The sequence below is a fragment of the Thermobia domestica genome, chromosome 13 (assembly GCF_964235325.1).
Source record: "Thermobia domestica chromosome 13, izTheDome1.hap1.1, whole genome shotgun sequence".
Lineage (NCBI taxonomy): Eukaryota > Metazoa > Arthropoda > Insecta > Zygentoma > Lepismatidae > Thermobia > Thermobia domestica.
The window spans coordinates 139,652,255-139,679,921 of NC_137466.1; the positions used below are offsets into that span (position 1 = coordinate 139,652,255).

A 27,667-nucleotide genomic window follows, 5' to 3' on the forward strand; every position below is an offset into this window, starting at 1 on the left:
ATCAAATGCTAATAGAACTTTCTTTCCACATAAATTTTTGTTTTTATTATTCCGTCAACTACTGTCGGTTCGAAATGACAGGTTAAAGGAGCAGTAGAAAATTGTTTTTGAAATAACGTGTTTGATACTGCAAGGATGCGATGACCAAAAATTATGATTTAAAAAAAATGTCCACGCTGTTACTCAACGACACTATGCATTCGGAAGCTTGAAATCTCCATGACTAGTAGCAGAAATTCTGAGATTTCTGTAACTTTCCTAGAAATTTCAAATTTCCTGACTCTTCCAGGATATCTTGCTCACCTCTCCACCATATATTGCAAGTAATACAAATCTCCTCTTAAGAAAGAGTAACCAAAAGCTTCCTGTAGTTTTTATTTCCTTGTTTTTAACGCTGATCCGGACCCCCCCCCCCTTGGCTACGTGCCTGTTGACATGCGTTTCACCTTCATGATAGACTACAGACTGGTTAAATGTAGTTCGAACTGAAGGTATTCCGAAGGAAAATCAATAACATAAAACTATTTTTAAAAAAAAAAGACTAGATAAATAAAATAATTAAAATTAAACATATTAGGCCTTATGCAGAGTCGTTTTGACGTATGATTAGCGTCATATAAAAGGCCTGACTATTGCAGGGAGTCGAACTCTTTAGTATGGCACTAATCACGCGTCAGAACGGCTCTCCATAAGATACATTGTGATTAGTTTAAGGCAAAACAATACACTACACCAACAGGATCGGATCCAGGATTTTCTGAAGGAGGGTGCACTAATAACTACCAGTACATTTGAATTTTTAAAATGCCTTTACGCATCTGTGGTGTGAATGAGGAAATGCCCTGGAAATGTTGTGTTTGTTCTCGGTGAATCCTTTTCTTTCAACTTTTAGAAAATTGACTTAAACTATCGCTTTTGCAAAACTTCCCTTTGTTTTAAGCCCAAACGGAAACATGGCAGCAGGAATTTTCGGAACATGAGAGCAGCTATTATCACTGCTAGCTTCTCACTTTAGGTAGTGTATATTTACAACGAAGGGGGGAGGGGTGCACGTGCACTTTTGCACCCCTCCTAAATCCGGCCCTGTACACCAATGTTTCCAGAATTGTTTGCAGATAGTGCTGTACTACTTTGCAGATAGTACGTGTCTGATTACTAAATACAAGTGGCGAGGGTTGAGGGTAGACAGGGTTGATAACGTCTACTCTTTAGAATTTAATTTGCATTAAGTTAGATCTTTTCCTAACTTAAAATTTCCTATAGCCTAATTTCTTTTCCATTTTGGTTTTCACGTTGAAACTAAATACCTTTTTTTTATTAAATCATCATCATCATCATTGAACCAAAGCTTCCCCTCCCGAAAAGAGGGAGAATTTTTAGCATTGTTGCTATTTCATCCAAAAGTTTTCATCCTCCTCTTTGGATTTTTCTTTCTTTCTTTCTTTTTTTTTTTTTTTTTTTTTTTTGCGTAAGAGCCGGTATATTCTCATTATGATTTCGTCTGGATGACGAGGAGGGAAGTTTTGAATGGTGTGTTCTACTCTGTTATATATATACAGATGGTGATCAGAAAAATGGAAACACCTGTAGTTTGCTACAGGTCATATGTATCGGTTGGCAGTGGTGTCGTGGCGCCCGCAGCGCCGGACCGCTGGTGGTGGTGTGTTAGATCGGTCTCCATACTACGTCAGGCACAGTGGAACAGCAGTGTCCAGTGGCTGCAGCAGACGGAGGTAGTGTAAAATGGGAGACCTCTCAGAGTTTCAAAGAGGGCAAATTGTTGCTGCGTGATTATGTGGAGTGAGTGTGACGGCAGTGGCTACTGTGTTAGGTGTGTCGCGTGAGACAGTGTCGAAGGTGATGACGGCCTACACAACACACGGGAAAACCACATCGGGGAAGCGGAACAGTGGGCGGAAGAAAATTATGAGTGACAGGTCACGCCGGGTATTAAAGCGTATTGTCAGGCAGAACCGTCGTGCCACTGCGGAGCAAATGACGGAGGAACTCAATCAGCACCTCCCCCACCCTGTTTCGACAATCACAGTCCGCCGCGAATTACATGACATGAACTTAGGGGTCGTGTTGCACGGGCCAAATCGCTCATCAGGGACCATAACGCTTTCGCACGCCGCAAATGGTGCCGCGACCATGCCACTTGGACCGTTGAGGACTGGAAACGTGTGATATGGTCGGATGAGTCATCCTTCACCCTATTCCCAACCACGGGCCGTGTTTATGTGTGGAGAACGCCCAAAGAAGCTTATGATCTGCAGTGTCTCCGCCCAACTGTGAAACATGGCGGCGGCTCGGTGATGCTGTGGGCCGCCATATCATGGCTTTCATTGGGTCCTGTGGTCACACTTAGCGGACGAATCACTGCCAACGATTATGTCGCAATTTTAGAAGACCACTTGCATCCTATGGTCCGGATGTTGTTTCCGGACAATGTCGCCATCTTCCAGGATGATAATGCACCCATGCGTTGTTGCAGCGTGGTTTGAGGAACACCGGGATGAAGTTCAACACCTCCCCTGGCCCGCCCAATCCCCAGATCTCAACATAATTGAACATCTGTGGTCCGTCTTGGAAACACGACTCCGGCGACGATTTCCACCTTCATCCTCTCTCACAGAACTGGCCGATGCCCTGCACGAGGAATGGTGTAAAATTCCACTTGCTACCATTTACGACCTCTATGCCTCCATCTCACGTCGCATCAAGGCTGTTCTGAATGTGAAAGGTGGTCCGACAGCATATTAATCTGGTAAGTTCCAATTTCGTTCAGGTGTTTCCATTTTTCTGATCACCATCTAGGCCTATATATATATATATATATATATATATATATATATATATATATATATATATATATATATATATATATATATGTGTGTGTGTGTGTGTGTGTGTTATTTTTACTTTTACTCCTATCTGGATCTAAAATTAGCATAAACTTGATAGCGCTTTTTCATTGTGGGATTTTTTTTCTTGTCGTGAGGTTGTTTTCTTCCTTGAAGTGAAAAAGTGTTCATTATGATTATGTTTTTCATTGTGTGTGCACTTGAGTTTATGTTTTCTATCTGATAGCGTTGAGTAGGCAGGAGATAGGTTTGTGTCGTCTCTTTCCTGTAGATGGTTGTTTGTGTAGTTGTTTATGAATATGGAGGAAGGTTCTTATTTTTTCGGGCGTATCTGTTGTTGAGGCGTATGATTTCTTGTTTTAGTGCCGTTAACCCCACCTGTCTGTATAGTCCTTGTTTAAGTAATTAGAATAGATTTAACGTGACCCACAACCGCTATATCTCAGTTTTTCATAGGTCATGGAAGTTTTTCTGCTGTTTATTTGGTGCGCATAAGTAGAATCGATCTAATGATAGTCTTGTAGATGTGTAACTTGTTTTTTTATTGTTAGAGAAGCGTTTCTTAGCGTTTTTTTTTTTTTTTGTTCTGAGAGCTACTATTTCGACTTTGTGTTTCATGTTCTCAATATATGAGTTGAGTTTAATTAGTCTATCGAATACTACTCCAAGATATTTGACAGTTTTTGCTGGGAAAATATGAGCCCTACCCAGCATAATAGATTTTGCTAAATCTCTTTTTCTAAATACTTCTCTAGAACCTGCTTCCATGTAAATATACACATTGCCCAGCGTCTAGCAGAACCCTGAACATTATCCATGTGTTGAATCTATATTCCTTGCATCAACAAATCAACCTATAGAGTATTAGCCGCTCGCGTAATAAAGAGTTAAACACATATGGCCTTATGCAGAGTCGTTTTGATGTATGATTAGCGTCATACTAAAGGCCTGACTACTGCAGGAAACATCTGTTAGTCGAACTCTTTAGTTTAGCACTAATCACGTGTCAGAACGACTCTGCATAAGGCATTCACAGTGTAGAACTATTAATCACATGTTCATAGTTCCTATTCCATTCATCACATGCTAAAATTTTCTACATTATTTGTGTTTCAAAACCGAGAAATTGTAGTTTTGTTTGTTCTTTCATAAGTAACATGAGAAACAAGGTTTTGTAAACAAAAAAAAAAAAAAAAAGTTAACCAAATAGCTTGGACTTTAAATTGACTGAAGATACATTTCAAAATTAATTGCTTAATTCGAAGATATATTTGATATAATCGAGACTGAAGATACACTTGTCTTGAATTCGAGTGCTTCGTTGTCTTCGAGTGCTGCAGCTTTTTTTTTTTTTTTTTTTTTTAATTTCTCTCAAGTTATAGGTAACCCAACCACTACCCCATCTACTGCCTACTCACGGAACTGGCATTATCAAATCACATCAGAATGAGTAAGAAGAAGAGGTTACTACTGTTTTATTAGTGTTATATATGTTTCACTATGGCGATGAATGTTAAAACAGGTAGTTGTTTACTTTTACCATTTCTGGTTTGAATGGCGTTGACAGAGGAAATGAAACCTTTTTTTTTTTTGGACACTGAATCGATTCCATAAAAGAGGCTTGCAGCTATGTCTTACCGTTTGTACGCTATGGCGATCAACGTTGAAACTGCAAATGGCTAATTTCTACAACTTCCGGCTTGAATAGAGGGTTAACTAAGTAGCTGGAATCTATTGTTGAAACATTGAATTGGTTTCAAAAACAGCTTGTCGACATCTCTTACCGTTTTTGCCCTATGGCATTCAATGTGGAAATCAATGATTGTTAGTTTCAACTACTTCCGGTTGAATAGAAGGCTAACAGATCAGATAAAACCTTCAAAAAAAAAATCTCTTATTGGTATCTTTTACTGCTTTTGTTTTGATGCCTGTCGACAGATGAACATAGCAGTTCTGTAAGGCAAAGCATAGCATAGTTGGGAGTCTAAAATTGATGTAACGGTGTTTGATGGGTAACTTCTCCTAGACAGCTGCACTGACTTTCACGATTCCTGTATATGAGTGGATCCTAGCGTAATGAAGGTTGTCATCAAATGGGAAGAAGAGGTAATGGAATGACATGCAAAAATAATCGAAAATAGGGATGAGCAAAAAAGTTTTTTTTAAATAAAAACAGCAAACCGGTTTCTAGAAAAACCGAAACCCGAAAACCGACATTTTGGGTTTCTCCAAAATCAGTTTGGTTTCGGTGAAAACTGTTTTGGAAAACACATAAAACTATTTCTGAGGAAACGGAATCGAGAACAACGAAGCACTATTCTGGTCAGAAATAAAATCAGTTTTGAAGAAACTGAAACCGGCTTTGGAGAAAACCGGAACCGCTTTTGAAGAAAACCGAACCGGACCTAGTGAAAAACCGAACCGGTTTTGGAGAAAACCGAAACCGGTTTAGGCTAAAACCGGTTTTAAACTATCCAAACCGGTTTCGGCTAAACCGGTTTTAAACTATCCAAACCGGTTTCGGTTTTTTGAAACACGGAAACTGAAAAACAGGTTTTTGTGCCCAGCATTAATCGAAAACGACCTATATTAATGCCCAATAAATAGTTTTCGGGGTAGCTGAGATGAATAATAAATGCCCCCGATGTTCTTCCTATGAAGTCCTAATTCATCCCCTATAGGCATAGAAGGTAAGGGGGATATGTACAAATAATCAAAAACGATCGACATTAGTGCCCAATCCATGGTTTTTGAAGTCGCTGAGATGAATGGTGACACTCTCGTTGCCGCTTAACTCCAAATTTATCCTCCATCGCACGGGAGCGAGAAATAGAGCGACAAGTAAAAATATTTTATAAAAAATCGACAGTTATTAGTGCCCAATCCAGACGCACCCAATGCTCCTTAAGTCCAGGTTCAGCCCAATCGACATGAAGGTCAAAAATAACATGTCCAAAGTCGACATCATATGTTGTTTTCCATAAACGAATTTTCCTTGTTCGAAGAAGAGGCATTTCAGATAGTAACAAATCATAATCTGGAAGTTGAAATTTAAATACAGTGGATGAAGTGTGTGTTGTGTAAGATATATCAGTTTCAGCATATATTTAACACAATGGGCATTGCACTTTTACCGGTCAAGACAATGTTCGAACGCCCAATCAATTCAGTGAGATAATTGTGAATGAGTTTTCTTCTCTGTTTTTTCACTTGTTTTATTACTTCTTCTCTCATCAGCAATTTCCGGTCAGACATTGAACAGAAAGTGAAACATAAAATATTGCTGACGGGCTGATTATTATGCTCAATGCTGAGGAGTAAAATGAAAGTTATTCATGTACATGAATTAGTTTCTATATTCTCTTGACCTTTGCATAAACTGACAAGATAGAACCTTCAAACAACACAGATAATGTAAATCCTTATGCGTACTATGAATATAAAGCATTTTCAAGGCCGGAGAGGTAGAAGATGACATAACCTCATCAAGATGAAAGGAAACAATCGTGAATATGTTTTCCTTCATATTGTAGTCCTATAATCCATGTATCTTGCAGATAGTAATTAGTAGTTATATACTGTCTGCTTATTTTTACTCTCTTCATACAATATTTATTCGGATTCTCTAATTTTGGCTTTCTCAACTGTTTCATATCACGACCTCTTTTTATCACACTCTCTTATCTGTGACACTCCATAAGTAAATTTCTGGTTTGTAGTAGGTTTTTGATTATTGCTCCCATCGCTTACAGTTGTACGAGGTGCATTCAAATTATAACACCTCCAGTTTTCCCCGCGACTTGAGGTCGAACTGATAGAAACGGGCTGTTTGTTTTAAAATACGCGAACACTCGTTATCAATAAGTGACAAAGATGGTAACACCATATGGCACACAGAACTCTAGCGGCAGCGGTGAAAGTGATGACGGTTTTCTATACTTAACGATACTCGTAAAATGGCGATGTTTTCATTACAAGAACAGCGTCTAATGTTTTTTTTTTTTTTTTTTTTGATGCGACAGTTCAAAGAAGGCAAAATGTCGATTGATAACAAACCAAGACAATCTCGACTTCCCACAAGCCGATTTGACAACATGATCGAACGTGTGGAGAAAGTTGTTTTAGAGAATCGCCGAATGAGTGTAGAACACATCGCCTCCACAGTTGGCATTTCCGTGAGATCTGTGCACACAATCCTGCATAAAGACCTTCACTTGTTCGATCAGCTCGTCAGACCGGCTTGTGCGAGGGCGAGATTGTCTTGGTTTGTCAAATGACGTTATGCCTTCTTTGAACTGTCGCACCCACGAACGCACATTAGACACTTCCATGACACCATCATCGTATGTCTCACTCAACTGGCGATAAATTTCAAGCGGTATCAAATGGAGAAAACGTGACAACTTGAATGCACTTCGTAAATTGTAGGGCTATTTGTATTTTTCTTATATTTCAACATTCAAGTTTTCACCAAGTTTTTGTTTGTTTATTATTCTTTACTAGAATTAACAAGTATAGAAATATGTTTATCACAGTAAAAAAAATCAAAATAAATCTTTAAAAATATTTTTTTCGCTACTAGATCCTAGTTACATTTATCTTTTTCATCTCACTTTTGTAACCCCAGTCGGATCCCGACCCCTAGGTTGAGAAACTCCGCTCTACCCTGTTATTGGAAGTAGCATGTGTGTCACTATTAGGATTGTTTGCGTTACTGTTAGGACTATGTCATTCTTAAGATAATTCAAACAATAATAGATACAATCCCTTACCTAACAGTGGATATGTTTCGTATACAGTACATAAATAAAATAAACTATTACAACAGAATAAATTATCTATTAGAGAAGAATAAATTATCTATTACAACGGAATAAATTGTTTATTACAGAAGAATAAATTATTTATTTGAACAGAATAAATTATCTATTACAACAGAATAAATTGTCTATTACAACAGAATAAATTATCTATTACAGTACAATAAATTATCTATTACCTACAGCGAAATAAAAAGTATCGATTGTATCAGATTTGCAACGAACAATATATATTTTTAACACCACAAAAAATCGATTTTTTCAAAGACTACACATTCGAATTTAATATGTCACTTCAGTTCCGTGTGATTTATCGATTAACCTTTATTTTACGGCTTGTCAGTACACTGCCAGAATAGTATATCCGTTCTTTCCCGCGTGTCACTGTAGTGACACAGGCGAAAGGTCTACTTTGACCCGCGAGCACACCGGTTGAGAACCAACGTTTTTGGTTCCTTTCACTATGGACTATCTCTTCATACAATAAGGCACATCATTTTAAAAAAATATGTGTGCTCGCGGGTCAAAGTAAACCTTTCGCCTGTGTCAGTACAGTGACACGCGGGAAAGAACGGATTTACTATTTTGGCAGTGTAGTGACAGCCGTAAAATAAAGGTTAATGTCTATGTGTGTTATATTTGGACAATTTTATATAGTTAAACAAAAAATAAGGGTAAAAGAGTTCGTGTTAATTTTGGGCTAAACTTCATTTTAACCATATTGCCATCTTGCTAGTGTCATAGTAAAAACATTCACGAGGGTATATTTTGGTATCCTTTTCACCTTAATTGGTGGCAGTGTGATCATCGTACTGCATCACTTGATAGGTTTATAAAACATATTAAAAAAAAAAAAAATCAGTTTTTGTCTGTTTTCTCAAAAGCTTCGTACACATGAAGATTTGCACTGTAATTTTGTTCGGGTTAATGAGATCTCGTTAATTAGTTTATGAATCATCCTTCGACAACAATTTTGCCCGTTAAGTACCACTAGTATTGCAGAATTAATACTGATTTTGCGCATTTTACTAGAAGCGAGCGAAAGTTCTTTTTAATGCAATATTTTCGTTGTTTTACTCCTTTACTGCAATTCCAGCTAAGACAAGTAATTCTTAATCCTCAAAATAATACTTTTCAAAAGAAAGTTACTCTGGAACTTTTTTTTTTTTTTTTTTTTAAATCAGAAGTTTGGTAAATTAATTTTCCACACAATTGACTAATTTGGACCCCAAGCAGGTTAAAGTCTACAATTCAAGCTACGTGCATAATAGTTCGGAACAGGGAACGCATATGTTAAGACTGTGTCCAACACCTGGGATGTGATACAGTAGAGCTTCTCTTTATTTAATATCATGATATATATTTCCTTCGAAAGTATTATGAAAATTATTTATTTTATATATTTCTTCCAGACAGTAGAGTGTTGCGTGTTATGACGATATGTTCACTTGAGAACATGAATCGATTGAAGAAAACCACTTGCCGCTATCTATTACCATTTTTGTTCTTTGGTGATACATGTTGAAACTGGGAATTGTTAATTTAAACCATTTCTGGTTTGAATAGAGTGTTAAAGATGAAACATATTCTTGGAAAGCTAAATCGATTGCAAAAAGCCGTAGGCCTACCTCGATATCCTCTTTCCGTTTTCTCTATGGAAATCAGTATTTAAATAGGAAGTAATATTATATTTGAAGAACTTCCGCATATGCATAGCATAATTTGGAAGTCTAAAATGTCCACAAGGGTTTGCTCTTTCGATGAGTTTTTCTTTCTTTCTTTAATTTCCTCAAAAATGACTCATTCGATAAAACAAGTGCGTTTCGTTTTATAGTAGACTTTCATAATATGGGAAATCAATACTGAAATATTTACATCTATAACTACTGATAAAATAGATTAATAGAATCAAAGATACTGTATAGCGTGTTTTTCGGAGAACTGAATACATTTCAGAAAGCCATTACTAGCTATACTTTACTGTTTATGTTTTATGGTGATAAAGGTTGAAACCAGAAACCGTTAATTTGAACTAGGGCCGGATTAAGGGGGGGCTTAGGGGGCTATAGCCCTGGTCCTCCAGGTGGACAGGGGCCTCAATCCTGATCAAAATCTCAACTGACTATCTAAAAAAGTATCATGAAGATACAATTATCATCATAAAATTAAATATGACCAAAAATATGAAACATATTCCCTTAACTTTCCTACCGTACTTTCATACAAATGTATTAGGTAAAGTCATCAGGGGCCAAATATTTTTTCTAGCCCCGGGCCGGGCCTCCAGATGGGTTAGTCCAGCCCTGATTTGAACCAATTGCGGATTGAAGAGATGATTAAGGGAAGAGACAGAATCGGGAAAACTGAATCAATTACAAAAAAACTGCAACTCGATATTTCTTTAGTTTTTGCTGTTCGGAATTCGGTATTGACACCGGAAACGGTAATAAATGCCAACTAGTTATTGTAGATTGTTGATTGTTGCGGGTTGTGATGATGTTATTTTAAACCCTAAATCCTTTGAAAAAAACCGCTATCTGTTACTGTTTTCGTTCTAGGCGATAAATGTTAAAATTGGAAATGACTTATTTTAACTACTTCTGGTTTGAATAGTGAGTTAACGAAAAAAAAAAAAGGAACATATTCGTGGGACGCTGAATGGATTGGAAAAAACCGCATCTCGATATATCTTACCGTTATGTGCTCTGATAGCTTTAAACAGACAGACGGACGGACAAACTCGCTCGCTAATTTAGAAAGCAGCCCAGTGTACGGTGTTCGGCGGCACTAAATACAAACATTATACGCAAATTTTCTTGACTTAGGACTTTACATTTCGAAAAACATTAAAGTATTTACATACATTTTTCTATGGGTGATACATTTTAACACATATACATATATTTACAAACATTTAGAGATGGTACCGAGACCGAGACCGAGACGGACTTTTATATACCAAGACGAGACCGAGACCGAGACGGACTTTTAAATACCGAGACGAGACCGAGACCGAGACAGACCTCTATAAATCGAGACGAGACCGAGACGAGATTTAGATCAGTCTCGAAAGTCTCGGTCTCGTCTCGAATATTGATATTGATATATACTAAAATTACCCTCACTCAAAATTTGTTTCGTTGCTGTGTTAGGTAATATGAGAATGGTTGACTGATGTACAGTGGCGTTTTAAGAGGTAGTTATCAGGCTCAAACCCCTCCCGAAATAAATTTGTGATCATTTTTTGCATTGCACGTACAACGCAAATGTTTCTTACTCGTTCCTCAAGCCTCTACCGAAACAAAATCCACTGCTGATGCAAATAGAATTCTCTCTCTCTCTCTCTCTCTCTCTCTCTCTCTTTATATATATGGAAATCAGTATTTAAATCGGAAGTAATATTATATTTGAAAAACTTCCGCATATGCATAGCATAATTTGGAAGTCTAAAATGTCCACAAGGGTTTACTCTTTCGATGAGTTTTTAATTTCTTTCTTTAATTTCTTCAAAAACGACTCATTCGATAAAACAAGTGCGTTTCGTTTTATAGTAGACTTTCATACTATGGGAAATCAATACTGAAATATTTACATCTATAACTACTGATAAAATAGATTAATAGAATCAAAGATACTGTATAGCGTGTTTTTCGGAGAACTGAATACATTTCAGAAAGCCATTACTAGCTATACTTTACTGTTTATGTTTTATGGTGATAAAGGTTGAAACCAGAAACCGTTAATTTGAACTAGGGCCGGATTAAGGGGGGGGGCTTAGGGGGCTATAGCCCTGGTCCTCCAGGTGGACAGGGGCCTCAACTCTGATCAAAATCTCAACTGACTATCTAAAAAAGTATCATGAAGATACAATTATCATCATAAAATTAAATATGACCAAAAATATGAAACATATTCCCTTAATTCTCCTACTGTACTTTCACAGAAAAGTAGTAGGTGAAGTCATCAGGGGCCAAATATTTTTTCTAGCCCCGGGCCGGGCCTCCAGATGGGTTAGTCCAGCCCTGATTTGAACCAATTGCGGATTGAAGAGATGATTAAGGGAAGAGACAGAATCTACTCTTGGAAAACTGAATCAATTACAAAAAACTGCAACTCGATATTTCTTTAGTTTTTGTTGTTCGGAATTCGGTATTGACACCGGAAACGGTAATAAATGCCAACTAGTTATTGTAGATTGTTGATTGTTGCGGGTTGTGATGATGTTATTTTAAACCCTAAATCCTTTGAAAAAAAAAAACCGCTATCTGTTACTGTTTTCGTTCTAGGCGATAAATGTTAAAATTGGAAATGACTTATTTTAACTACTTCTGGTTTGAATAGTGAGTTAACGAAAAAAAAAGGAACATATTCGTGGGACGCTGAATGGATTGGAAAAAACCGCATCTCGATATATCTTACCGTTATGTGCTCTGATAGCTTTAAACAGACAGACGGACGGACAAACTCGCTCTATAAGACTTCCGACACTTACGTGTAGCATAGTTTGGGAGTCTAAAAACCCAAAAGGGTTAGTTTGTTTTTGAAATGAATTTTCTTCGAAGTGAATTTCCTAAAACGCCTAATAATTTTGTTTGTATTTCAGTAATAATTGCACCATAACATGATATAGTTTCAAAAATTCGAACAAAAAGGTCAAATGCTGTGGCCCGTACCTTCTTCGTTTTTCTGAGATAATAGTTGCGAGTAGCCACATCATTTTTACGTCATAATATGCATTCAAATGGGTAGGTGCAGTTTCACACACACACACACACACACGCAAAAATAAAGTTTGTAACAATGTTAATTTCCACTAAAATACTGGTTTTAATTCAAGAGTAAATTTATAATATTTAATGTAAAGCGGTTCTTGAAAGATTTCTTCAAGAGAACTTATTCACATTTGGAGAAATAAGTGATGATAATTGGACTAGATTTTTCTGCAGGAATGAAAAATCGTAATTAGTGGTCTACGTAATGGCTGTTACAAAATAAATTATGTCTGCATTTGTCCAGCATCGACTGTGTGTTTTATTTAAAAGGAAGACGATTCTATGTAGTTATGCGTAACTTATATATGAGACCATATTATAAGGATTTACCAACTGCTGAATTTATTTTACGCTTGCAGAACTTTTTGCACAAGTTAATTAATTTAGATTGGTTGAATTGGAATATAGCCTAGCGTCCCTCTCAGCACCGAGGCTATATGAGACGTGGATCTACAGCTTAACACGGGATTCGAATCACATGAGATTCCTTCGGGAATCGAACCCGGGTCTCCCACGATAAAGGCAATTGCGCTAACCGCTTAGCCACAAGGAAGTTCTCGGTGTTCTTTTGTTAATTAAGAAACAGAGGTTGAAGCCGAGGGCAGACTATGGCCGAGTGACTGTACAAAAAAGAAATGTTTATTGATTTTTCTAATACTGCCAATAAAGAAAAAACTGTTCAGTTGATTCTAAGCAACAATTAAAGTATACACCCCAAGGAAAGCATTCAAGAAATTGAATACTTTATTTTTAAATTTAATAGGCAATTTGACTTATTTTTTATCGCTCTTACCTACGTGTATTAAATATTATTGAGTTTTATTGTACTACATGTTCTTTGATGTGGTGAAGTAATTGGAACTCAATCTAAGACTATTAATGAAAATACTATATATATTAATCCTTATTTGCATGTTATAATAAATTGTGACAGTTGGCTCATATTCATTTTTTATTTAATTTTAAAAATTTGTTTAATTTAATTATGCATGTGATTAGAAAACTTTGGTGAATGTCATTTTAAATTTTGTCTAAAAAAAGAAACAAACGAAACTGAAACAATATTCTTTGTGTTCTTTCCCAATCCAAATGTAAGATGCTTTTTTTATTTTGTAAACATGTCGTTGCGGCAAGGAATTCAGGCTACCCTTCTTTTGTCCTTATAATAATGTTACGCTGAACGTGTAAGCCACCACGCGACTACACACACACATTCACAGAGGGCCGTTCATGAACCTAAGGAAAAAAAACAGAAGAGCTTTCAACATTTTTCTGTGAAAGAGGACAAAAATAGTAAAGTCTACTCAAATTGAATAGAATCTAGGTGAAAAATAATCCGTACAAATGTGTTAAACGCAGATTCGAGTCAGGGTGTCTCCACCTAAAAATTAGATAAAATTTTTGCACAGGTTTGTAAGTTGATCCAACAGCACGAACCAGACGACAAGACTCCAGATGAAATTCCATAAAAATTTTAGATACAACTTGTGAAATTGAAAGAAATCACGTACTTTGGAGAAACGACGCTCGAGCACAGTACCGTAAATGGGCGGATACAAATAAAATAAAATTGAGGACGCAACAGATAATTTGACGAGTAAGAGAAAAAGGAGGAAATCAAAAACACAGTTAGAGGCGTGTCCTAAAAGATCGGCAAGTTGAGAATTCAAAATTCCAAGTTAGTTGAAAACAGGGATCTGAAGTGCGTCGCAAGCATTCAATCATACACAAAAGTTCAACTCACACTACACACTAAAATATACAACACGTTAAGTAAAACATAAAATGACCTGCTAATTTAGAAAGCAGCCCAGTGTACGGTGTTCGGCGGCACTAAATACAAACATTATACGCAAATTTTCTTGACTTAGGACTTTACATTTCGAAAAACATTAAAGTATTTACATACATTTTTCTATGGGTGATACATTTTAACACATATACATATATTTACAAACATTCCAGACAACAAGCATCAACGGACTTGTTTAAGTAAGATTAATAAGGAGTCGGGAAAACGAACTTAAAAGTTGCTTGCACATTTCCAAATAGCACTTAGACTAGCCTTAAGAATACACGATTAGCTTGTATTACAATGAACACTTCTTAAAAACACTTTTAAAAATAGTCCGTGGAACACTACACCTGAGATAGAAACAGTGATGTTTTGTGCAGTGTCATGAATGAAAGTGCTGGTGCTGAAAAGCGCATGTTGAAGAGATAAGGCGGATTTTCATGCCCGCGTTAGAACGGAAGCATCACATGTAGCGTATTCATCGTACATTATTTATTCATACATCCGTGCGTGTATTGCGCCAAATTACTACTCGCTAGCTAATGCGCATGCGTAAAATAGAAAGTTTGCGACTTTAGTTTGTGATAATGGATTCCCGAAGGAGAGCTATCGTTTTGATGGCATGTTTTTGTCCTTAATACTGAATCCTTGTATTTCGGATACTTAAGGTTGTCCAAATTTTGTTTTCTCTTACTTGTTCTACGAGCAGTTATTCAAACGCTGTTCTTACCTCCGCCATGTTAGTCAGTGAATACAATAGTGTACGCGCGCTACTTCCGTCAGAATTGAACAAATTTCTACTCTGACGCGAGTGTAGCGCGCCATCTCCGATGCGTGATTTCATTGGCTGTTTAGCACAATCGCTCGCAACTCACGGAGGTAAAGGACACATGAAAATCCGCCTATAGATCGACGGAAGCCCTGTTTCAATGGAGAAGGACAGACCAGAGCGCGTCGCCCCTTGCAGATTAGGAGGAAGGCACAGGAAAAGTCCTATGAGAGAACCTAGGGTCCAGGACATTCGTCGCGCAGGCACGAAACAAGGAAACACGAGGAACTCTGTGTATGTGTGGTCAGCGTAGTGGCGACAACGAAAGGTAGGACCCACCTAAATTACAACTCGGTGTTGGAAGGCCGAGTTTCGGCATTGAGTCAAGATGCAAGACGTTCGCTGTGCAGAAACTAAAGCCGAAAATAGCTGATATTTCAAAAACTTAATTTCATCGCATCGAAAATAGGTACTTTTTTTTCTCGAAATTTAGCTATCAAAGAGTAGAATTTTACTTTAATGTCGGCTTACATTGAGCTTTAGAGACACTTTAGCAATTTTATTTACATGTTTATGTGATATTAATGACCGCAACGTTTTCATTTAAAACAATAATTCCTGTAATTTTTCTTTTTGTTAAGTTATGATTCAAAATTGTGGATAAAGAAAGATCAACCAAATGTAAACTAAATAATATGTAGACTTTTAGTGGCTCGAATTGTGAAATTTTTGATAAAAGAAGGCAATCTAAGTATTTAAATTAGAATGTTTAAATTTGCATGGAGTGAAAGTGCGTCATCTATGCTATTGACAGGCACTCTTTGGATGTAAAATAACTAAAAACAAAGCTTGACATATTTTCTAGAAGTGTATTCAGTGTATTGTTTAAATTGTATAAAAAAGCTATGTTCATAAAGTTATTCACATAGGAGTTGGTAACCTAATGAATTTACTTCAATCAATATGCTAATAGGAGCTTCATGAATAATCTGTAGTAATGTCCCAATAAAAGTATTTAACGTGGAGAGCTTAAAAGCTAATCAGTGATTAGAAAACGTAAGTAATTTCATAAGCAGTCATTTTTATGTTAGAGGTACGGAATCCGTCGATAAGACGGAACAGATATTCTGTCCCAAAGAATACGTATTGACTACTAACCATAAAGTAGCGTTCAATGTATCATTCTGATCCTCTAAACAATAGAGAGATCAGAAGTCTATGCGCATAGATCACAATAATGACGACAACCTACGGCAGCGTTTCCCAACCTTTCTCAACGTGCGGCAAACTAAGGGTGTTACTTGGATTCTCGCGGCACACTTACATATATTATTATTTGTAAATATAAAACACAGCGGTATTTTTTCTGTGATTACTGATCTCCTTCTCACAGAGAAGAAAGCTCTATCACTGGGTTTTCCCCGTGGCAAATCATTATGTTTATTTTTCATTCTAATTTAAAAATAGAAAACAATTGCAATGAAATATTGCACTCAGGTTTTTAAAAATACGCTTTTTTTAAAACTGTATCCAACCTTTTACTAAGAAGGAAGATCACTAAGTAACGAACGAACAAACAAATCTCTTTTACTTTTAAAACACAAATGTAGGTAATTTGCCGAAAGGCTATTCAAAGGGTAAATTAAATGATACTTTAAATTTTCAAGTTACAAAATAGTCTGCAACAATAAAGAAGCAATAATGGTCATAACAATGATAACAAATACTTTTTTCAACATTAGAAATATACAGAATACTAACCCTGTATGGAACTTGTAGATTCTATTTATTCATGCGGGAAGTTGTAGATTCATAGTAGAGGTTCATAGTAATGTGAAATACAAATATACATTTTCCCTACGTCTTGCAATTTGATTGCTATAAAATTAATAATTATGTTTCGATTCCTCACGGCCCACCGGTTGGGAAACGCTGACTTACGGATACATACATATATTACTGTTGCAAGATAAGAAAAACTGCTATGCCGATAATCACAAACTAAATCTCAAATTTTGCATTGTGTTGATGCGAAACATTATCGCATGTGCTTGATGATAAGCCTACCTCGCCGTAATTTTGTAAACGGTGATACACGGAAAATGTAGGATAGAAATGAAGAAAATACACTAAAATGTAATATTAATACCCGTCATATCCAGGTTCTTAGCTGGGAAGATAACAAATTATGTTCTATGGAGGCAACCCCTATTCTGTAGTGACTTGCGACAATGCAACGCAAAATGTGAAGTTTGCGATAATCTGCGTTGCAGCTCTACTTATTGCACTATTTGCGTTGCGTTGCTTTACTTTTGCATGGCATTACCTTTTCGTAAGTAGTGACAAAGCATTGAATAGATCCGAACCTGGCAATACTTACGATTGATAGCAGACGACACAGTCACACATTGATTGACCATGACCATGACCTTAGAAGTATTAATTGCACAAAAAATTATATATTTTGTTATATTTCCTAATCGATTTAATCATTTTTGTGTTGTAACGTATAAGGCACTATGTGTTGGAGTAATATGATAACAGTATAAATAGGTTACTTTTTTTTTTTCAACATATAAACCTGGAAAATAATGAAAAGTGCTAGTCAGCGTGTTGTATCGTAGAGGTCAAGTTCTCCGAAAAGGTGCTTAGGGTAGGTATAATTTTGTAAGAAGTACTAGTATGACCCTGGTGTGTAAATTAGGTGACATGTTAGAGTAATTAAGATATCTTAATTACATTGGTGTATGTGAAGAAAGTCTACTAAATCGAGACATGGTAAAACAAGACGATTGAGCTATTTGGATTAGTGCAAATCTGATAGCGTAGTTAATATTACATCAGTAGAAAACCAAAGATTAAAAGGAGATTGACTTCAGTTTCGTTTGTTAACAATGATAGTCATATATGGTTTTGCCCTGAGTTCGATAACTGTAAGGAAGCGTACGGTGGCTCTGGTAGAGCTCTTATTTCTAGTGTATGGGGTTATAGTTCGATCCCCTGCCAAGTAAGATTGTAGTGGGCAACATCGTTGATAGTTTTCGCGGGGTCCACGGATTGCCCATGGGTTTTCACCAGGGACCCAGTTTCGGATGGCATTTTGTATCTCTCTTAAATTCGTTGACGGCTCCAGAGCCAGTACTATGACTGGCAAGTATTTACTTTAGGCAAGGCAGGGACAGGAACTGATTCATCTGAACCGGTTCCCGCAGTTGCAATTCCCCTGCCCAAGAACGAAAGACAAAAAACAACGTGCCCTGCGGGGCTCTAACCCGCCTTCACTCGCTAACGGTTGCTCGGCAATACTATGCAAATCAAACAGCAACTACATCTGCTGAGAAAATACGAAAACTCCGTAACAGTAAGGAACCAGTGTTAGCCTGTGAATAATATTAACAGTACAGGATATCACCGCCTTGTCCAAAGTAAACAGTTTATAAGTCGTTATAAACGACCCCTTTATGCGTATACCCATTGTCACTGACGCGTCTGCACCCTACGAATGCACCCCTCGCTTCCGCTTGGGCCTCCTACTGCGCTCTTGCCCTGACTCGATGAGATAGCATTCGTGCGTTTTAATGGCCACCTAACACAAGTTTGTTCCTGTTTTATGCAGTGTAGTTTTTATGCTGTATACTCGTGACAGTTACAAATAACAAACCGCAGTCATTACCAAGTGATTTCGGGGAGAAACTAAATAATTCTCCCAGTTTCCACCGATTATTCCATCATTCGCTTGCCCTAATTATTCGTCTTCCTTAGCTTAAAACGCTTAATCAAAGAACATTGAACTGAAAGAAAGAAAAACAGAATCCGTAAAATACTGCTTTTTATACGATGACCCTCCTACCTGAAAATGTGGGACTAATTTGTATTGGTATCTCTAGCTGAGGTCACTCGTCTCTAAAAAGATTAAAGAAAAGAAAAGAAATAGGTGAGGCTTTACACTAGTCCGTCAAATTGAAAAGTAAGGTTTAACTGCCGCAGATAGCGGCCCCGAAATGGACAGAATCAGACGAAATGTCAGCATGAGATTATCAAAAAAGGGAATAAAGATCAACAGTGTATGGTAATAAGTTAGGGAGAAAAACGAAGTTAAATTCTGGACTATTGGAATTCAGAATCTAGAGTTCGCATATTGATGTCATATTAGGTAAACAGGCAATAGTGCATAATATGGGAGTGTCTTATTAACTAACCTAGGACCTGTATCTTGCAGTAATGAAGGGAAAACATAAGTGTAGAGCGGAAACTAATGAAAGAGGAGTTATATTTGAACCAAATGTGGTGAAATCTGGTATAATTTTAAATAGTATCCCGTTTTATGGGATATGATGGATTTCAGAATAGGATGGTACAAGTAATGAAAATATCCCGGGATCTTACCTCTAACGTGTATAGTATGGTAGAAATTCAAAATGAAAAATGTTCTTTTTTCCACGTAATATTACGTAAGCAAAACATAAAATGAATGCTATATGAAGGAGTATACAAAGTGATCACAGAAGATTTCACAATGCTGTGTCACACGCAGGGCGTGATTTCATGTCATAAAGATTTCCACCATCTTCGTACGTATCAGGGTTTGAAAAAGCTCTACCCATCTGTGCCCGTATGGGTTATTTCGGGTTTAACCGTGTTTTTTCGAGATATTTCATGTCTTTGGAGTAAAAGTGTTAATATGTGATTTATATTTGAAGATTGTCATTGTCACAACTTGCAAAAATTTTCTATTCACTGTTGTTTTGGAAAACTGTCCTCCATTTTGAAATTTTACATTGGATCGCCGAGAAAATCTATACAGCAAATTTAGCATATCGTGCTTCCACCGTCAAAATTTCAACGTAAAATACTGAAAATTGCGCTTTGAAGCGTGGATACTTGCTATTTTGAAAAAGTTGCCGCCATTTTGAAATTTTACGTTGGTATGCTGCCAAAATCTATACAGGAAATTTAAAGTGTATCGTGCTTGTACTCTGAAAATTTTAGTTTAAAAGACCGATAGTTGCACCCTGTAGTGTGTGTAGCACAGGCATACAAACGAGTTGAGTTGATTTTGTTTAACGCCCCTTTCAGCAGCGAGGCTATATGAGACGGGACCTACTGAATAACGTGTAATCCGAACCACATGAGCTCCCGCCGGGAATCGAACCCGGGTCGCCCACGCCGAAGACGCGTACGCTAACCGCTCAGCCATGAAGGAGCTTTGCAGACAAACGAACAAATGTAGATCAAGTCATCCAGAAGCCTGAGTGACGTTCCCCAAATATGAATACCAAAAGGGGTCTATTAATTTAAAACAAAGATACAATTCATGTTGTATAAAATAAATAAATATTTCAAAATGTCTTATATGAAATAAACGTCTTCCAGCGTAAAATAAATGGCTTTACTGTTGAAGTTCACTTCCAATAATTTGTGCGTTCAATTATGGGAATTTGCTGAGCACTTGTTGCAAGACGGTTCTTTCCTGAAGATTAATTTAAAATAATTAACAAAGATATAATTCATATTTTATGAAGTAATTGTTCCAAAATGTCTTAAATGACATTAAATATCTTCAAGCGTAAAACAAATAGTTTTATTGTTGAAGTAGTCATTTCTGATGCTTCTGCGTTCAATTGCGTTAATTTCCCGAGCGCTTCTTTCAACAGGCAAATTTTTGTCGAAAATACAGGTTACTTTACTGAACATTGAAACTTCCACTAGTACGGAAATTTGAATTCAGCACTTGAAATAGTAAGCGTTACATAGTCTTCGGAACTCCGAGCATTCAGCTTCTTAAATTTGAGAAGAATATTTACGCTATTGCTTGTGTTGACTCTACAGAATGCTTATTTGGAGAGTAACAACAAATGACTGAATTAAACTGTTGTTGTTGGAAAACCAAATTTTACTGAAGAGTACTTGTGTTTTACATCAAACGTAAGAAACAATACTAATAGTTTTACTAATGTATTTATATATTTACTATTAGTACCGACACCTATGGCCTTAAACCCGTCAAACGTATGAGTGATAACGTCCCTCGGTGTCGCCGAGACCACGAGAACACTATTTGCGGAAAGTATTTTCTAAAGTACAAAACTACATATTTTACTTCGAATAGGCTATAAGCATAATCCATAAATTAATTTGTTCTATGACTATCTCAGGCTAAGCTTTTTTAAATAATTCATTCAGTGCATTCAGAACTTTATAAAGGTCTCATGTTGAATGATGTATACCTTAACGTGAAAGCACCTGATTCTCCCAAGGAAAGTCTAAAATCTGATAAAAATCACTTTCAATGTGATCACCTTAGTTGTACCAATAATACACTAACAAAAAGCTCAGAAACCCAGGTGGGTTTTAAAGTGGGCTTTTCCAGGTGGGTCCAGCTCACTTGGGCAAACCCTGCTTAAATCCACCGTCACTGATGCGCGTGCTTCCTCCGAACGCACCCCTCGCTGACGTTCGTGCCGCCTGCTGCGCTCCTGCTCCGACTCAGATAGCATTTGTAACCACATAGCACAAGTTGGTTTGTGTTTTAAACGATTCATGTTTTATACAATGTACTTTTATAATAGATGAGCACACACTGTGGTTATACTCAGCTCTTCTAAAGTCACTATGCACCTGTTATTACTACTTCTTACCTAAGAAAGATTTTCTAAAGTAGGAAGAGTGCATTTTGTGCTAAGAGAAGTTCATATTTTATGAATATAATTTTCCCCTGTATGGCAGTATAGTACAGGCAAGAAGTATACGAGCCACAGGTATTACAAAATACAGTTTAGTATGTATTTTGGAATTTTTGATGTTCTACGGACATATATTTGATAGGAGACTCCGCCTTCATTCCCACCTCTAAAAGTTTATTTAAGTTAGTAGAGTGTTCTTATATTGTTAGGTGGAAACATGAGAAGGTAAGGATAATTTGTTTTCGTTATTTCTGAATAGTACGTAGTTTGCAACACTGAACAGTTGGAAGTTACTAATTTTGTGTATAGTAAAGATGAATATGTTTCTAGTGAAGAGCAAATAAAGCATGAAAATAAGAAATATTTGTGATTAACAGTTAAGAGTGAACGATGGAAATTAATTCTAGATAAGATATATTAAGGCAGTTGCTACCTCTTCGCTGAGCCAAGTTGTCCCTGGTTCGATCCCAGCTCGCGCCAAGTAAACTTTGTGTTGGACAAAAACCGTGTGCGTGGGTTTCCTTAGGGTTCTCCCGCTTTCTCTCACTTTCTTCATTCTAGTATTCCATTCATTTCTCATCATCAGCGTCTCCTTTATCCTTACCGGCATACCGTGGTACGTAAAACTGAAAGATTTCATTTCATTTACTCTGTAATAACATTAGACTTTTTTTTTTTCTCAAGTTTCTCAGTAAGCAATGAATAAATAGTGACAAAAGTTTGCGTTAAATTATGCCAATAATAAAAAATTGGACTTACGGACTTATAATTTTACTACAAGTCTTCAATTAAGTTATCTATTTCTCCATTTTTTACATATAAAGATTTGCAGCATCACGTTGACGAAAAGTTGTTATCTCTCTCCTAGCAGGTTGTGGTAATTTCAGGGTGTCTATCGGTCACGAAAAAGTCACGAAATTTAGCTTTGGGGTCACGATTTTTTTAAACTGTACAAATGTAAGTACAGATTGGAAAATTTTGTTCTGTAAAACGTCAAAATTCACCTCCAAAAATGTCTATGGTTGGCTTTAGACGCTACCAAATCGCAAGCAAAGTACGTTTCTATCGCAGGGATGAAAATTTGGCCTAATTGGCACGCAAATTTCCTCTTGAAAATGTTAGGAAATTTTATGATTTGGTAAAGAAAAAGTCACGAAATTTCATTTTGGAATTTTAGTAGACATTCTGTAATTTGGTTGTCCCTCTAAATTCCGATTTAGTTATGTTCGATACCAAGACTTGCTACACCATTGCAAAACTTTGCAGATACGATTTTATCACCTCATCAAGGCGCTTATTAGGAGGAAGTCAATAATTCCATGGATGTACAAGATGGACCTACTGATTAAAATGGGATCCGAATCTCTACTCGGCTCACGATTACATCTGAGGCAAGAACTTCCATTAAGAATCGAACATACAAGCAAAAAAGCTCGTGCGTTAAACAGTCGGAGACACAGTGAGGCATTTCAATACTGTCAGATTCTTATGCATTTTTCCCCTCCAAAATTATATTAATGATAATTAAGAAAAAAAAAATAAAAATAAAAATAAAATAAAACTAACTGTGTTTCTTAAAATGGTAATATTAATTTATTGCTATTGGACTTCAGCAGGAAGACAGAGAATCTTCTCGTAAATAGTAGTAAACGTCGAACCAAGAATAACTTAGAGATAAGAGCTGATTATATTTTTTTTCTTTCTTTTTCGAGCTGTTATCTTATAGAATAGTACACTTTCTGTAATGATATACTTACATTTGACATTCTTTTCCTTTATAGTAATCCATTAAAGCAAAGATGGCTGTAACAGAGAATTTTGGTACGGTGGACTATATCGTCTTCGCTATCATGCTGGTAATATCAGCTGCCATAGGGGTCTATTACCGATTTACTGGAGGAAAACAGAGAACAGTGAATGTAAGTAGTTTTATACTTAAGCTTAAAAGTTGATGTAAAAGTATTTAGCGAAGGCAAAGGACAACAGAAACTGATATTTGTAGCCATACCTGATGGATTCTTTGTAATTTCGAAGAAAACTACTTAGATTCAGTTTGACAGGTATATCAACGAATAAATGGTAATTTAATATATCAATTTAACAGGTATATCAAACTTTTTACCTTAGTATTCGGTTCAGTAATGAATTTTATTAAATTATTAGCAGAATACCCTTTCTTCGCACGGTAGAATACGTTTCATTTTAGACATAAAGGGATGAATTTGGATTTGAACGGCATCGGAAGTGTCAGTTGATTTCAGCAACCCCGAAAACCATGGATTCGACACCAATATCGGACATTTTCGATCGTTTTTAAATATCTTCTCTGCCTTCGATGCGAGCGGTCCCGGGTTCGATTCCCGGTGGGGGCACTCGGTCGAAAAAGTATAGAAAGCTTTTTCATGCCAGTCATCCTGAATGAGATTTTCCTGGGTTTTCCTCATTCACACCAGGCAAATGCCGGAATGGTACCTAACTTTATAGGTCCCAGGCCGCTTCCTTACCTTTCCCCGGATAGTGTGCTCTCCGAGGGAAATCATCCCTCAAACGTGACTTCCCTAAATGGCCTTAGGTGCCAAAAGCCCAGAAATCTTAAATCCTAATCCTAAATATATCCTCCCTTAAGTTGCATTGTCAAAGTGAAATGATAAAAACCATCTCAGGCTCGAACCTCATCTATGTTGAAAATTTGATCGAGATCGGTGGGATCGTTCAAGAGGTATGAAGTCACAAACGTAGTTATTTTTATTTATATAGACTTCAACTTGATGATAATTTATTAAAATTCGTTACTGAACCGAACACTAAAGTAAGAACATTAATCCATGTGTTCAATGTGTGTCCTATAGCATCCATAAATAAATGTATTTATGAGTGTAAAATATTTATCCTTTTTCTCTGTGACAGCGAAGACGGCCGTTATGAAAGGACAAGTGTACAAGTTTTTCTTTTATAAAATGAGTATTGTTTGCAGCTAAATATAGTTAGCATTCACACTTTGGTGTTGGATCCTTACATGTTAAAACTGAGTTGAGTTACGTTTCTTGTTTCAATGACGCTGAAAACGCATCATTTAGACTTCAGGTAATTTCCTTTGTGTGAGCCCAGGAGTTTCTTTATCAGTTTTAGTAGGGTTTTTTTTTTTTTTTTTTTTTTTTTTTTTTTTTTTTTTTTTTAAGTTCAAGAAACGTGACTTAGCTTGTACCTTTATTTTCTTCTTAATTGAAATTTTCGATATTTGCGGAGGTCATGTTCGTCATCGGTTTATTGCTGCACGACTGGACCCTTGTATTTACATCTCTGATTGTATTTTAGAGGATAGCTTAAAAAAAATTGAGATGTAAAGGAAATAATTCGATTACGCAGCATGTTGCCGAAGAAATCTCCGCGCAGATCTAATATTTAAATAAAAGAAGAAAGTAAAGTTACAATGTAAGTTGTTTTTTTAGAATTATGTATCCTATAGCTTTAGTCAGAGAAATTTCTTAGTCAACTGAGAGGCTAAGTATTTTTAAAGAACATCTTTCGATAATAATAATAATAATAATAATAATAATAATAATAATAATAATAATAATAATAATAATAATAAAGAAAATATGCCTTTTAATCAGAGATAGTTATGGAAAGGAGCAGAATTGTTAGCACGTATAATAAGTTACCAGACGTAGACGTTTTTTCAAATGAGCATACCTTCAGATCATCTATAAATAAACTATCTTTGTAGTGTTGCCATTGTACTGTACTATCTTGATTTCAAATTGTTATTCTATTGTTATGTTACATAGGTGTTAAAATGTTTCAGTGTAAAATGGCCTAGTGCTGTATCTGAAACCTATTATAAATAAATAAATAAATAAAAATTGAGAAATAGGAAAAAAAAAAGTTTGAAAATGCGTATTGATAATGGTTACGTATTGTGTTACATCACATGTTAAGTGAGATAAATTTCTGTATTAATTAAAATTATTTATTTGTTTATTGATCAAGAAAGAACAGACGTAAGTCTAATAGCAATTTCGTTTACATATATAAACTACACTAACACGCAAAAATAAGATAATAAGTTAGAAAGAAAATTCAACCATTCATAGTGATATCAAAAACATTAATCACATATATTATGAAGAATGACATCTGAATAATTCTTTTTTAATAATACCAAAATCTCCAATAAATATATTCATAATATAAGAGTGGTTATTGACTGTAAACACTTATAGATAATTACATTAATTGAGCAAGGTACACACTTAAAAATGTTGTGATTGCTAGTGGTTATGTAAGGAACATGCAAGTTAACAGTATTAATTGACTGTAGGTTACCAGTTAGAATCGCATACAACAATTTGGAAGATCATATAAATTTCTTCTTTTTGATAATTTCAAGGATCCAAGTTCGTGCCTAATTTTATCATTGGTTTTGAGTGATAAAAACTTAAAGTTCCAGCGTAACCAGGAAAGAAAGATAGTTTGAACAGATTCAGTATCATTATAAAAGTGCTGTACGCTTCTTTTCTAAACATTAGACCAATATTCAAGATGACTTCTAACATTGGCGAGGTACAAGATTACAGAAGTTTTCATAAACACAAAATCTCTAGAGATTCATTTGATAATGCCTAAATTTCTCCTTGGTTTGGCATAATAATGTATGCCAGGAAGAAAATCCCTATTGGTCCAATTAACTTTAGATATATTGTAATCACCAAGTATTAGAATATCATACTGAGAAGGATAAATTATTCTTAAAATGTTGCCAAAGAAATTGTCGAATACATGAAGAAATAAGTTAGGGTGGATATAAATACAAGGTAATAGTAAGTTCGTGCCAGTTTTGTTAGCAAAAAAAAATAAACATTTCAAGATCTATTCTTCTAACCACTTAATGTCTTTGTTGACAGCACAAAACACTCCTCTTCCTCATTCACAGATGTTCGGTTCATATAATCTCTAGCTCTAAAACAGGTAGAAGTATTAAGAAAATAATTCTCACTTTTATGAATATCATTAAGCCAGGTCTTAGTCATAGTGACAACATCTTATGAACAGTCCTCAGCAGCAGAGAAAATTGATTTTTGGTCCTAAATTGTCGTCATTTAATCGTTTCTGCACTTCCATTTGGATCATTGAGTTCTTCGGAATCAGAGAATATTCTTAACTTCCCATAAAATGGATCAATAAGAATACCCCTAGGACATATTTCCAGAACATTGATTACATTGTAACTATTGACCCCATATGAAAAGATGAACAATTAACTTCATACTTCATTGTGAATTTAGTACACTTAAAGGATTTGACATCCTCATCTTCGACATCTTTAACAGAGACATCAGGACTAAATCTAGTTAAAAACAAAGCTCTTTTTCTAGCATTTGAAACCAATTTCACTTTATGTGCAATGTGTAACTAATGAATAATTTTGAGACAAATATATCACAAAAACAACAGCTCAAATACATTAAATATTTCCGCTTTGCCTATTATTCCTTAGTTATGTATAGGACTGATAAAGATCTACAATTTTTTCTCATAAAACTAAATAATATTCATTCAAAAATTAAAACCACAGTTAAATTAGAAGGAAACAGTACTTTGAACTATTTAGGTTTCTCTTACCCTAGAACAGTGGTTCTCAAACTTTTCGATAACAAGGACCCCCTTGCAATGCTATCTGAAATTTCACATGTATTAAAAATATACTAATTAGAATTACCACTGACAAGGAAAAGATCAAGAAAGCAATGCAATAAGTAATTTATTCTAAAGGTACATGATTGTTTCCTAGTGAACGAAATTTCAATTGAAAATACAGAAACTTTCAAGTTTTTTAAAGAAGGAAATTCACTTCATACAAAACGTTCTCAAATGTGGGGTCACTAATCTGAGGAATGAAATTCTTTGTGTTTTTTTATAATCGCATTCAAATCTGGAATAATTTTTGTCGCCATCAATCTTAGA

General features: G+C 35.9%; 1 protein-coding gene across 2 annotated transcripts in view; it reads left to right on the forward strand.

The window, feature by feature from the left end:
• Positions 1-27,667, forward strand: part of LOC145668580 (putative sodium-dependent multivitamin transporter) — a 113,286-nt gene that overhangs the window by 16,074 nt on the left and 69,545 nt on the right. The window contains exons 1-2 of one of the 2 annotated variants that reach the window (XM_081736586.1): positions 17,390-17,673; positions 23,485-23,622. In XM_081736586.1, coding sequence (XP_081592712.1) covers positions 23,503-23,622 — 120 coding nt within the window. In that variant the 5' untranslated portion in view covers positions 17,390-17,673; positions 23,485-23,502. Of the gene's footprint in view, positions 1-17,389; positions 17,674-23,484; positions 23,623-27,667 lie in introns of those variants that run through there. The other variant, XM_081736587.1, reaches the window with a different exon arrangement.